The sequence below is a fragment of the Peromyscus leucopus genome, chromosome 14 (genome assembly GCF_004664715.2).
Source record: "Peromyscus leucopus breed LL Stock chromosome 14, UCI_PerLeu_2.1, whole genome shotgun sequence".
Lineage (NCBI taxonomy): Eukaryota > Metazoa > Chordata > Mammalia > Rodentia > Cricetidae > Peromyscus > Peromyscus leucopus.
In genome coordinates this window covers 51,279,616-51,294,223 of record NC_051075.1, presented here as the reverse complement: position 1 = coordinate 51,294,223, position 14,608 = coordinate 51,279,616, and the positions used below count along the sequence as shown (strand labels likewise).

The 14,608-nt window shown below is 45.2% G+C and overlaps 1 protein-coding gene across 4 annotated transcripts in view; it reads left to right on the top strand.

Moving 5' to 3' along the window:
- The window catches only part of Dpf3 (double PHD fingers 3), a 287,665-nt gene that overhangs the window by 116,862 nt on the left and 156,195 nt on the right, over positions 1-14,608 (top strand). For all 4 annotated transcript variants that reach the window (XM_028877217.2, XM_037210696.1, XM_028877243.2 and 1 more), the window contains exon 2: positions 9,317-9,477. In XM_028877217.2, the coding sequence (XP_028733050.1) occupies positions 9,317-9,477 (161 nt within the window). The remainder of the gene's footprint in view (positions 1-9,316; positions 9,478-14,608) is intronic.

The following is a 14,608-nucleotide window of genomic DNA, read 5'->3' as shown; positions in this document are numbered from 1 at the left end:
TTCTTTTCTTTTGGCTGGCTTCATGAACTCCTGCTGTTCCTGCCTCCATCTCCTGAGCTCTAAGGATTGCAGGTGTGTGATGCTACCCAGCTAAGGAACTAGCCATCCTACTCCGTGAAGTTTCTTCTGTGGGTGTGCTTTCTTTTCAGGGAAGGAGTCACCCTACACAAAGGGGGCGTTGCTGCTGCTGTTGGACTTTTGAAAGTTGGTGACATTCTGTACATTCTTTCACCTTCAGAGGAGAGATTTATTTTGTCACATCTAGATGCCATTTGAAAGGCAAACCTTGGGTACCCGAGTGAAGCTAGTTTCCTTCTTCCCCAGAGCATCTCTCCCCCTCCCCTCCCCCCTCCCATTATTTACTGGAGGAAATCGCACTGTCTCCAGTCTCCTGTCCTTGGCAGCCCCTTGACTTCAACCCCGAGATGCGCGCGTCATCGGAACATCCAGTGGCAGCTCAGGAATCATGACCAGGCTCAATATAAATTCCGTCTTGCTTAGGCAGCTTTGCATATTAACTCCCTGGAAAGTCTTCACCAGAGGAAGAGGGATTTATTGGGTCTAGTGGGCCTGAGCATCCTCTGAACGGCATTGAAATCACAATGAGTTTTAGGGTTCAAATTCTTTGTCTAATGTGGCTTTCACCAGGGCCACCCTTGTCCCCAGTGTGTCTGCTCTGGGGCCATTATGAAGATCAGAGCCACAGGCTGAATGACTGGGAATGTCAGTGCCTGTCCCCCACACAGGCCTTGACTAGGCCTCTTGGACGTGTTGCAAGGGATGAGGACTTCTGGGGGATGGGCCTGCGACAGGTCAATGCTGTCATTTTAATCCATGCAGCTTCCTGAGGTTTTTCCAACGAGAACTAAGCCAGCTGAGTTAGAGTCAGTTACCAGAGCGTCTCAGCTCTGCCTTTAAAACGCAGTGTCCGAAGAGTCTATGCCCTTCCTCCAGCACTGAGCGCCTGGGGGTGAGGAGTGGGCTGGTGTGTGGACCACATTCCAAACCCCCGGAGTCAGCGCCAGAACCAATCTCCCAGCCTTGTACCACCTATTGATATCTTTTACAAACCCCCGTGTGAGAGCCGCTGCTTAGACCATGTTTTCCGAGAGCAGGGTGATGTGATGGCATTCCTGGTGCAGAAGGACGTTTCATGACAGGTGGGGATGATCTCTGTCTCTTGGGGCAGGTCTGATGTCTACACAGTGGTCAGTCGGCTTTTGAGGCTTGGAGAAAGAAAAAGGGGTTGGGTCTAATGGTGAACACTGTCTACTTGACAGGATCTAGAATTGCCTAGGAGGCAAGCTTCTAGGCACACCTGTGAAGGATTATATAGATGAGGTTCATAGAGGAGAGAAGATTTTTCCTGAATGTGGGCAGTACCATGCCACGGGCTAGGACCCCAGACATCAGAAGGATAAAGCTCGCCGAGCTGGGGCACTGGCCCCTCTCTGCTTCCTTACTGTGGGTTCATTATAAGCAGCAGCCTCACACACTTGCCTCCATGCCTTTCTTATCATGATGGACTTCTCAAACGTAAGTCCAAGCAAGCCACATCCGCTCATTCCTTCTACTTCTTTGATCAGGTACTATTTTTTTTTTTTTTTTTTAAAGTAATGAGATATGTAGTTTGGCAACTTCCTGCTGGGCAGCCTGGATTCTGGTAAAGAACTTCTAGAGCTAAGTTGACCCCCCTCCCACCATTTTAGGACATGGAAAAATATAGTGGGCTGTGATCCTGTAGGAAGTTTGTTTTCAGGCATCTGCTCCTGTGCTTGGAGAAGCTAGGTACCTTCAGACCCACCCCATGCTCAAGCAGAGGAGGTTTTTCATGTTCTGCACATTTCACAACTGTGACACTTTTGTTGGGTTTCTGTGTTGGGAAACATTTGACTATATGTAGTATTGCACAAGGAGACACATGAATGAAAAAAAAGTAACTTGGTGAAGTAATTTCTTGGCAAGAGTATGCAAAGGCCCAAACTGGGTAAGCAAGCACACCAGTGTAGGAGTTTCACTTCACTTTTTCCCTAGCCCAGGGCTACAACTGTGTCTCATTCCATGGCTGGGAGCTGGGCCTCACAATCCACCGCTACTGGCTAATGTGTAATTGGGGAAGGGTGTTGTAAGTCAGGCTTTAAGAATGCTTGGTATCTAGGGGCTGAGCAAACATGTACAAGGTGGGTGGGTGGGTTAGAGTGCTGGTCTTTGGTGGGCTAGCCATCTTTGGTAGACTTGTGATAGGAATTCCACTCAGACACTCACGCTCATTTAATGTGTGTGGTTTGGGGACAGGCAAGAATACAACTCTCTGACCCCATCTTCAAGACATTCACACTCTACATGGGTGGGGAATTGATAAGGAAGACAGCAAAGACCAGCAAAATTTTAATGAAAAAATAATTAGGTAGACTGATGGAGGGGGAGAAAGTGTTTTGGGCAGGATAACCTGGAAGCTTTCCTAGAAGAGGAAGAATTCCAGGTAGCCTTGAGCCAGTTCAGATTAACCCAACTGTGGGTGGAAGGACATGAGTGTTTTGTTGGGCACAAGAACAAGGCTTCTTCTGTGCAGGAAATCATCAGACGGAGATTAACTTTGATTGATTGATTCTTCTACTTATGTACTTATTCATCTATCAGCTCAGCATGGTAGACTCTCTGTCCTGGGCTTTGGGATAGAGCCACAGATGAGTCTGGCGTGGCCTCTGGTACTTAGAGGAGGCTCTGGGAGTGCTGATGGAACCATCACGCCCCAGCCACTCTGCTCTCTAATGTCTGAGGTTCAGCTTGGGGTCAGAAATTTGAATGGGTTTCTGACAGCCTCAATGTCATTGCCATAGTGAAGGTTCCATGGCGGGATGTCACGTGCAGAGGACCAGCCTACTCAGGCAGTGTTACTTCCACAAAATGGTAGAAAATAGGTTGCTCTCAAGGGGAAGAGATGGGAAAGATGGTGGGTTGTAGGCATTCCTGCCTGGGTGGCTGGATTCTAGCTTCCCAAGTCCGTCCATAGGCCTCCAGAGCAGTGTGTGTGAATCTCAGGGAAGGTGGCCAGAGTGAGGCACAGGGCTGGGGAGCCTGTGAGGGGTGGAGCTGGACAGGCCTGCCTGATACAGACCAGCCTTTCATACATCTGCTCCCTCAGAGCCTCCCAGCCTGGCAGAAGCATCGGGGCATCCCTGGGAGCCACTTTGAGATTTGTACCAAGGAGTCAGAGGCTAAAGGAAGGTTTGAAGGAGATTTCTTTTTGCCAGGATGGGCGAGAAGACAGCTATGGTGATTATAGTGAGAGATGGCTGCAATAAGCCAGATGTTGGGTGATGAGCACAAATGGAGAGATCGTAGACATTCCCACTTTCTCCACTAAAGTTGCAAGTGGACAGGCCTCGAAGTCACTGACCTCCGTGTGCTTGTAACGCTGAGGACTGAGCACACGTATGTAGTGCATGAGTTATGGGCTAAGTGGAAATCCTCCTCTGTGCCAGTGGCACCTGGGTGGTCAGGTGCAGCACCATCCAACTTCCTGGATACTAACCGTGTACCAGGTTCTGTGCCGGATGCCTGGAATGACCCAGATGAAAGTCCAGGACTTGGAGACTACTGGCCTAACTGACACAGGTCACTTTCTTCACACTGGAGCAGATATGTCCTGGGAGCTGTTCAGTGCCCAACCTGAGCAGCTGTGCTGTGGCACTGTACATGCAGTCTCTGTTCTGGGGTCATGGTCCAGGAGGGAAGACACATGTTCACATAGCCATGGAGTTGGGTTTAAATGGATACAGTTATAGTATTGTTGTTTTGGTTGTAAGGAAATGAAATCAGGGAGAAAGGGTTTTGGAATCTCTCCTATCTCAATAACCTTCTCTGTTTGAAACATCATTCAGTAGTTCTGGCTGTTGTAATGAAATACTTATTTCTTGGTTCTATGAGTTCCAAGTTCAAGATTAAGCGGTGCCAGCAAAGTCAAGTTCCCGGTAAGGGCTCTTTTCCTGGCTTACTAAGTATGGCTGCCTTCTTGCTGTGTCCTCAAATGTGTGTCTAGGGGGACCAATGTATTTAATTTTTCGTGTTTTGAGATGGGATCTCGTGCATCCCAGGCTAGCCTCAGACTTGCCCTGTAGCTGAGGATGACTTTGAATTTCTGGTCCTCTTGCCTCTATGTGGGGTTAGAGTGCTGAGATTAGGAGTGTGTACAGCCTCCTCCCCTTCTCCCCCCAGCACTTTTTATATGGGTTCTGGAGATTGAACTCAGGTCCTTCTGCTCGTAAGAAAAGCATTTACTGGGGCTGGACTATCCTCTCAGCCTCTTATGTTTATTCTTCCCTGAATCCTCGTCCCATTGTGCAGACTCCACCCTCATGATCTAAAAGCTCTATCTCCAAATGCCATCAGTCTGGTGGGACAGGACATTAGTTTTTTTTTTTTTTTTCCATGTAGGGTGACACAATTCAGTCTATCACTAAGCTAGCTTTTCTTTCAAGGGCCACTCTAGGAACAATACGCCATCAAGGGAAGTAAAATGGTCCCTTTACCTTGTCAAAAACTGCCTGTAGCTTGCGAGGGCTTCTTCAAAGCTGAGTGAGAACAGAGCTATCTACGCCACCCGTTACACATACTAAAATGCAAAGAGCAGGATGTCAGTGCCCTGGAGAGGAGTTTAATGTGCGTTTGTGGGCAGCTGGGGACTGTGGGAGGCTGGGTGAGACTATGGGTGTTAGGGTGCCAGGCAGAGGCACTGTAGAGGGTGGCGGTGGGAGGGGAGAGGGGAATCAGAAATGTCACTGGCCAGGGCTGCTTATCTCTGTTTACAGGCACAGAGAGTAGGCCAAGGTCCTGTTGTAACAGCGACAGGGGACTTGTGGCCACATAGCGTGCGTGAATAGACAAGAACTCTGGAAAGTGACAGAACTCAGTGCCAGGCGGAGTGAGGGCAGAGGGAGGGCCTTGGGCCAGTGGCCGTGTGGGTGGGGAGCAGTGACCCCTCTTTGCTCCCCCTCCCAGAAGAATGGAAGCTGGAGGGAGAAAGGCTCTTGGCAGAAGATGGGGAATTTGCTTTTGAACACTCCCTCTCCCCCTGCTGGAGGCGGAGACTGGTTACATAGTCCAGGATGGCCTTGAACTTGTAACCCTCTTGCTTCCACTTTAAAGGTACTAGGATTGTAGGCATGTTCCGTCATATCTGATGGGTACGTATGTGAAGTATGGCATGACACACGTCCTTAGTTATGAGTACAGAACCCGTGGGACAGTAAGGGCAAGTGTCTGATTGGAGGGTTGGCGCTGAGCATTATCTCAAGGTAGTAGACAGGAAGTTGATCCAGCGAACACGTTCTCTAGAATAGGAAGTTGGAAGAGGAGCCCTGTGGGCCCTGGAATTCATCTCCCCATAGACATGCTCAAGAAAGGTCCTTGGAAATCTCTTGAGAGGAACATCCAGTTCTCAGAGCTAGACTGGACCCCTCTGTCCAGTTGGGACCATAAAGGGATCTTCCATCTGCTTCCTTACAAAGGACCCGGAACCAGGTGGCTGGTATTTCTGGAATACTGGAAGGCTTTTCCGAGCCCAGAGACTTCTTTTTGCCTTTCTGTTTCTGATTGCTGTCTTTAGTGGCCTGGGGTCAGTTCTTGATGAGGACATCACTCTAACCTGCCTGGTGCCAGCTTCTTCCAGCTCAAGACATCAATCATGCCCTGGTAATCTAGCCCCCATGGTCTGGTGCCGGACAGGTGATGGCTGAGGTTGGTCCATGCCTGCTCCAGCCTGGGGCACACTGGTCACAACTCCACAAAATGAGTCATATGCTGCCAGCCTGTCCTTGCTCCTTTTGCCCCCTGTGGCTTTAATGCAAATGTCACCCGTGGGATCCTTTCCTCGTGAGACTTTATTTATTTATTTATTTATTTTTAAATGCCATATTGGAGAGGACATTTGTCTTCTTTCCTGTTGAAATTGCTTTCCATGGGTTTGGGAGACCTGGCCATCGATTTTCTTTTAGAGTGTGTAGAAAGCTCCGTGAAGATTTTGGCTAATTAACTTTCAGAGAAGTGCCACTTAAATTTATCCAGGAAGTTGAAGTCTTTTTTTTTTTTTCTCCATCCTCCCATATCTTCAAAAATGGCATTTAACTTTTGTTTTCAAATCCCTGCCAGTATCCTGTCTGTTCAAAAGTGATTTCCCTGGGGATAGATGATGGTCTAGAGGTTCCAGTCTTTAGCATAGTGGGTTAGAGGCCCTTGCCATGTAAGCCCAAGGGACCCGAGTTCAATCCCTGGAAGCCCTGGAAAGGCAGAAGGTGAGAACCCCGGCACCACACAGGATCTGATATTTATAAGAAGTTTCATCCACACAAAGATTACACTTTTGAAAATACACGTTTGCCCCGGCGTGCCTGTTAGTACTGACACCGAGTGTCTGGAGATCAACTCCGTTTTCACTGTGTCCCAGCTCTGTTGGGCTCCATTTGGTGTGAGGTGCAGATGCTGGACAGCTTCATTTCACTGTTCATTTTCTTGTTCCTCTTACGTGGGCCAAAGCTGTCGGAAGTGAGGAACGTGGCAGGGACATTTGCCTTAAAATCTTACTATGGATTTCTTACATACTGGCTTCCAGAAGAAAGAAATCCTGTTTCTTCAGGAGGTGAATTTTACCACACCCCCATCCTTTTTTTTTAATGTTTATCTTCTTAATCCCCCCCCCTTAACCAGAATTTCTTAGGTTGAACTAGTGAACATCTTTTTAAAAAGATCATGAGATGAGTCCGGATGGATGGTGGTGTTCACCTGTCATCTTGGCCCAGGGAGGCTAAGGCAGGAACATGGGCTGCATAGTAAGATCCTGTCTACAAGAAATGGCATGGGTGTTGGTTGCTGGAGACTGTGTAGGCTGTGTCCTCTTACATGGGTCAAACTGCCTGTAAATGGTTCCGTTCCTCTGAGACACATGGCCTTAGCCGGGGGAACCATTCAGGCTGGTGTGACACAGGCAGATACTTGGTTGAAAATGTTCTTCATTTTTGATCAATCTCGTGGTTCTTGTTAGTATCTTTGATTACATCAGATTACGTGCTGTTCCATTTTATAGCATTTTAATGGGCTTCCAGCTTTCCCTCCCCAGTTCGTTTCCAGCTGTGTGGTTATTAGGCTTTGATGGTAGTTTGGTTTTGTTACTGCTGGGGTACCTTCTCTGTGTGCTGGGCCTTCTGTGTGACTATGAGGATCTTCAGAGGTGAAGAGAGCGGGTAGGGGGGTTGGAGGAGCAGGGAGGGGCATTGTTTGTTCCTCAGAGGCTTGTCAACAATTAACTTACAGATGAGTCTTCCATGACTGCATTCTCCAACTGTAAGATGTTTGCTTTCGATCCTTTGGTAGGAGGCTGGTGAGATGACTCAGTGGCCAAAGGTGCTTGCTGAGCACGCCTTAGGGCCTCAGTTCCATCCTCGATGGAAGGAGAGAACTGTTTCTGCAAAGTTGTCTTCTGATCTTCACACAGTGCCCTGCCTCCACACTCACGCACTAGTAATAATAATAATAATAATATTAATAATAATATATTAATAAACAGAATAAAGTTAAAAATCTTCAGTAGAATCTGACCCATTGATTTTAAAAAGAGAGAACAGACAAGTCTGCTTAAAACCTTGCTGTCTTGCAATCTGTAGTGCTATATGCTGGATTAGAACCCTGTGCATTGCTGGTGGGATTGTGAAATGGCTGAGCCACTGTGAAAAACAGTATGGTAGTTCTTAAAAAAAAAAAAAAAAGCAAGAAAGAAAGAAAAAAAAGGAAAGCAGAATTTCCAGGTGCTCCATCAAATCCATTCTTGGGCCTGAACTTAAAATGATTGGAAGTATTACTTGATGTGTATACCCCTATGTCCACAGAGTATTGTGACATGTTCTCTGTAGAGAGTATAGTTATTATATATTCATGGTGACTAGGGCATGAAGGCAATCCAGCTATCCACTGACTGGTGAACTGAGAAGCAAAGTATGGGATGTAATACAGTCTGACACAGAAGGACACTCTGACATATATTATAACATGGATGAATCTAGAATGCTGTATGCTAAGTGCAATATGCTGGCCTCAAAAGATCCAAATTATATGAAATACTTGATTCACAGACATAAAATTGACTGTGTAAATTGGGTCACCAACCCTGCAAACCAGGATGGTCTTCTAATTGTGTCTTCAACTCTGGACATTTTCAAGTATTATTATTATTATTATTAATCTTGTCCTAATTAAAAAATATTTCTCTCTCTCTCTGTGTATAAATGCTACACACACGTGTCTATATATGGAGGTCAGAAAAGGACATTAAATCCCTTTAATGGTATAGGTGGCTGTGAGCTGCCTGACCTGGATGCTAGGGACCAAACTCAGGTCCCCTGGAAGAGCAGTGAGTGCTCTTAACAGCTGAGCTTGCTCTCCAGCCTCACCATTTTAATTTTTATTAATTAAATTTATTCTTTGGAAATTTTACACATATAGTGCATTCTGATGACTACCCCTACCTCTCTTATAGCTCGCCCACCCGCATTAACCTCCCCTCTTCCATACAAGTCCCCATCTCACAATCATGTCTCTTTGTTTCATTTTGTGTCCTACTGTGTTTAAGCAGGGCTGTGTGGCCAGGGGTGTGGGACTGTGCACTGGGGTCTAGTGAGCTCCCTTTGTTGGTTACACAACTCCCCCTTCTGTAGCATCCCTCAGCAATTCCCAAGGTGAGGGAGTGTCAGACATTATTTTAAATACTTCTCTTGTTTTGATCAGAGAAAGTTCTTTTTCTTTAATTGTGGGTTTAGAAGATCCACATGCGTCCTTCCTTACATACTTCTTACAACGAATGGCTGGATCTCTGCAGGATGTCTTCTCTGCCCTTGTAGTCTTAGTTTATTCTAAATGCTTCTCTGTTGTAATAGGAATCTGGGTGTGTTTTGGCAACTTTTGAGAGCAAAATTGTGGGGCTGCTTAAAGAGAGGGCTCTGGCAGTTGGATGCTCTCTAAGTCCTATGCAGAACATTGCTACAGACCACCTCCAGGGGCTGGCCACATCTCAGCATCCCAAGACAGGGCTGGTCACCTTTATGATGGTTTGTTCTTTGGGACCTATTTTAAAGGAGCTTCAAAGTGACTTGGTAGATGGGACAGGAAATGGGATCTGGTAGAGATTGGATGACATTGGGGCTCTTGGTGCTCATTGGCTTGGCTACCATAAATGCGGCTGCTTCCTGGGGAGAGGGTAGGGGACTCCTTCCCTCTGATTGTGTCTACTTTCCCTGGCCTCACTCCTTGGCTCTTTTGCCTCCTGTAGGCTTGGGGACCAGTTCTACAAGGAGGCCATTGAGCACTGCCGGAGCTACAACTCACGGCTGTGTGCAGAGCGGAGCGTGCGTCTGCCCTTCCTGGACTCGCAGACTGGGGTAGCCCAGAACAACTGCTACATCTGGATGGAGAAGAGGCACCGAGGCCCAGGTGAGCCATGCCACCGCTGGGACCAGCATGCACAGGGGTTCCAGTCTGGAGGAAAAAGAACTACTGTGTCTGGGAATTCACACAGCTGGGTAGGGTGGGGGTCAGATAGTACAGATTCTCCAAGGGACCAGACAGGGATGATGGGAGGTATTTATCTCAAAGAAGTCCAGTGAAAGCAATCTTCATTTTTCACCCTTGGGTGTTGGCTAAAATCTGCAAATGTGCTTAGTTGTGGGAATAAGGCTTAGTTTTGTCATCTGAACTCTGTCCCTGAGGCTTGTCGTCTGTGAGGTGTGGAGAATCTCAGTATTTACTACACAGACTTTATCGGGATTGAATGACAATATCTAAAATAACTCAATGTGTATATGCTCTAAAATACTGGATATTATTGCTGTCATGGCTAAGATTTTAATCTAGGCTTATCAGAATAGAATAAAAACTCTGGTGTAGATTAGGGAGATAGCTAGCTCTAGAAATGCAGTTTTCTGTGGTCATATTTTTTTATTTTAAAATTTAAGTATGTATATACGTATATATACCTGTTTCCATGTGTGTGCATGGTGAGTATGTGTGTGTGTGTGTATGTGTGTGTGTATGTATGTGTGTGTATATGTATGTGTGTGTGTGTGTATGTGTGTGTGTGTGTATGTGGGTGTGTGGGTACATGTGTGCATGCAAGTATCTTCCTTAATTAGCTGCTCTTCACCTTGCTTTTTTAGCCAGGATCTCTCTCTTTTACCAGTAGCTTGCTGATTCAGCTCGGCCGACCAGCCATCGAGCCCCAGGGAGCTGCCTATCTTTTCCTCCCCAGCACTGGGATTACAAATGTGTGCATTTACATGGGTTCTGAGGATTGAACTCAGATTCTATGCTTTTGTGGTAAGCACGTTACCAACAGAGTCATCTCCGTAGCCTCTGTGTTGATTTCTTCTTTTCCCTACATTTGGTAGGGTCTCACGTACCCTAGGCTGATCTCAAACTTGCTATGATCTTGACCTCCTCATGGTCCTCTTGCCTCTCCCTCTCAGGTACTGGGATTAAAGGCATATGCGACCACACCTGGCTCCGTATGAGTATATCAAACAAACTTTTGTTTTGAAAAGTTTCATATTCATGTAAAATTTGGACAATGGCAGAGAAAATGGAAATCCTCATGGCCTAGCTCCACAAGAGTCACTTACAGCCAATCATTTCATTCATTCTTAGCTGTCACCTTTCTCCCCGACTCCGGATGACTTTGAAGTAGATCTGGGAAAACATATCATTTCATGTATAAATACTGTGGACTTAAAAATGTCCAGCCAGTTGGGTACAGTGGGACACACCTGCAATCACAGTATTTAGGAAGCTGAGACAAGAGGATTGTGAGTTTGAGGCCAGCCTGGGCTACATGACAAGATTCTGCCTGGAAAGATAAAGGAAAAGACCAACCCATCCCACAATCACGATCAAATCAAACAGTCGGCACTCACCTCTCCAGCACTTATCTCGCCTGCTACCTCGAGTGTAAACCAGGCTCCAAAAAGGATTCCTACATTGCACCTAGCTGATGTTCCTCTCAGAAATCTCCAGGCTTTTCTTGGACACACGCTCTCTCTCCTTTGTATGTTATTTGTTGAAGAAACTGGGTTGTTTGCACTGTGGGGTTTCCAGAGCTGGATTTGCTGATTGCATCCCCGTGGTGTTATTCCTGTGAATTGATAATTAGGTCTAGAGACTTATTCAGGCTCTCTTCTCTCTCCCTCCTCTCTCTCTCTCTTTGGCAAGAGCAATTCCTAAGTGGTAGTTTGTGCTTTCGTCAGGAGGAGCATACAATCTGGTTATCTTCCCTTTATTCATGTTAGCAGCTCTTGATGATAATCATCTAGATTCTTATTCCATTAAGAGTTGCAAAAAAAAAAATGTGGCTTTTGATTGGAGGCCATCTTTGTTTTTTCATTTGTTAGCTCTATAGCTTCTGTACAGGAAGACATCCCCTCATTAAAACTTTGGTTATTATGAGGTGCAGCTGACAAGAGATAGATGGTATTTCCCCTGTATTTACCAGTTTTCAGAATAATGACTTGGTTCCTTGGTATTGTGCAAAGCTGATCAATACAGTTACTTTAAGTGCGATCATGAACTCGGACTTAAACACATTGGATGCACTTTAATCCACGGCAGCTGTCATTCTGATTGATGGTTACGGGGTCCTCTCTTCAGCCAGTCGGGCTTTGGAAACAGCCCCAGGTCCGTCTGGTGGCTTCCTTGCCATTCCAGGATCAGGACACATGGGTGCAGGCTCACCTGGTGGACTTCTTGCCTTAGACCTAGATGGAGCTGCTTCTCCTAGGAGCCCTGGATTCTCATATTTTTGTAGATGTTTAGAAGCAACCATCTATGCTGGTCACAGCTCTCACGTTTATCATTGTTTCTCGGAGTTTTCAGTCAGCATAGCTATGAAACATGTTTTTAAGTGGAATATGCTGTGGAATTATACTATTTCCTAGCTAATTCAGTTTTAAATAGTTTGTACTTAACTATCTTTATTCTATCTCCCTCTTTTCAGACATTCAACACACACACACACACTTGGACACACACACACACACACACACACACACACACACACACTTGGACACACACTCCCTGTGAGTGTATGCATGTACACATTTATCACATACATGCACACACACACACACATTCACAAATGCATGTGTGCATACAACACATATGCAATATACCCCCAAACCAGGATTTACTGATACTGACACACTTGCTTTATCCCGTACAGTCCTCACAACAGACACATCAGTATCACAGTAACAACAAGCCTATTCATAGGAAGATTACTGGACAGGGTTTAAGACTTCTTTCCTTTTGCCTTTTGTAGGGCTGGTCTTCCTTAGGCTATAGGGTCCAACCACTCTGGCTTGAAGTCATCTCAAACAGTCTTCTGTGTTAGTTGTGACAGTAAGTCTTCTACATGGTTGGATTTATAGGTTTCAGTTTGGTTTTACTTATTAGGGATTGCTCTGTGCAGAGGCTCCGTAGAATCTCTTTTCTTACAATTAGCTTCTCGTTTTGAGTCACCATATACCTCCTGGGAGCCACGAACATAGCACAGAGAATGCCTGTCTGATTTTCATTCCCTTTCCCCTAGGATCAAACCAGAACATCTCACCAGAAGTTGATGTTGGTGAAATGCATGTGCAGAGCTCTTGCCATTATTATTTTTTTAATATTTAAAACAATTTAAAAGTCAAATCTGTTCCCTTCCCCCAAGTCCGTCCAGATCCCTTTCCCTTCCCTACCCACCCAACTTCAAGTTCTTTCTCAAAAGACAGGTAAAACCCCAACACAACAACAAATTCTCAAAAGAAAGAAAACAAAATAAAATACTATCCAAAAGGAAATTAAAAAACCCACCAAATCATAGCCAAATAAAAGCACACGCAAAAAAACTGTGGAGTCCATTATATGTTGGTCAACTGCTCCTGAACATAAGGCCGCCCTTGGAACTATACCCAGTGCCACTCCACTGGAGAAAACTGATTTTCCTTCTCCCAGAAGGTATAAATGACAATCCAGTTAACTTTTACCAGTGTCTATGTTTTTGTTCATGCATTCATTCATTCAAAAAATATAACAAAATGATATATAATATGTAGCACAAATCTTAACAGGCCTTATTAATAAAAACAAACCCGGAGCCAAGTATTGGGGTGAATGCTGGAAGATCAGAGAAGCAGAACAGGCCACAGTCACCTCACTTTGACAATTCCTCAGCTGATCCTGTTTCCTTAGACTAGATGCCTTTCAGCTGAACTGTGCTGCTCAAAAGCCTAAAAGTTTAACCAGGCTCTAGTTCCTGGTCCTCATGCCTTAAATAACTTTCTGCCTCCTGCCATTACTTCCTGGGATTAAAGTGAGTCACCATGCTTGGCTGTTTCCAGTGTGGCCTTGAACTCACAGAGATCCAGGTGGATCTCTGCCTCTGGAATGCTAGGATTAAAGGTGTGTGCTACCACTGCCTAAACCTATGTTTAATACAGTGGCTGGCTTTTTTCCTCTGATCCTCAGATAAGCTTTATTGGGGTACACAGATAAAATATCACCACATGTCCTACGGACCAGTTAGCTCAGTTGGTTAGATGGTGGTACTAATAAAACAGCTATCTTAAACATTTCCTGTCTATTGAGAAGTACATCAGATCATTACGCACCATTTAGAGCACTCGGAGAATGCTTATTACATTTACTTAAAACTCTGTGATAACTCAGGTTTCCTTCCTCAGAGAACATGTTGATCTTTCCTTCATTTCCAAAGAATACTTTTTATGGCTATAAAATTACAAATGGATAGTCCTTTAGGAATAGCATTTGAAAAATTTGCAACTTCTTCAGAAGGCTTGAGATGAGAAATCTGCTGTCAGTCACATGGGTTTCCCCTTGTAGGAGAGGTGTTATTTTTTTTCACCGCTGTTAAGTTTTTTTCTTTGCTTTTAGTTTTCAAAAGTTTAATTTTGATGTCTTGTAATAGATTTGTTCAGCTTTATTCCATTTGAAGCTTACTTGGCTTCCTGGACTTGTAGATTTTTTGTTTTTGTTTTCTCTCCAAATTTGAGAAACTGTTGGCTATTATTTTCGGCCCCATTCACTTTCCTTTTGAGGTTCTAACAACACACATGCTGGATATTTGCTTCCCGGGCTCTGTTTTTCTGGTTTAAAATTTTATTCCTTTCTTATGTACGAATGCTCTGCCTGCACAAATGTAAGCACCACGCGTGTGCAGTGCCTGCAGATGCCAGGAGAGGGCATTGAGTCCCCTAGGACTGGAGTTACAGACAGTGGTGAGCTGCCATGTGGGTGCTGGGAATTGAACCAGGTCCTCTGGAAGAGCAGCCAGTGATCTTAACTGCTGAGCCATCTCTCCAGCCCCCCAGACTCTATTCATTTTTATTTTTTCAGTTCCTTAGTTGGGCAATTTCTACAATTTTATCTTTCTTTTGCTGCTTTTTTATTTTCTCCTTTGCATTCTGCTGATGAGCTTCCTCCATGGAGAATTTTTTGGTTCTTTGATTACTATTTTTCATCTCAGTTTTCTATCTGGTTCCTTGGATCTTCTGTGTATTTTTTTCTTTTTCTA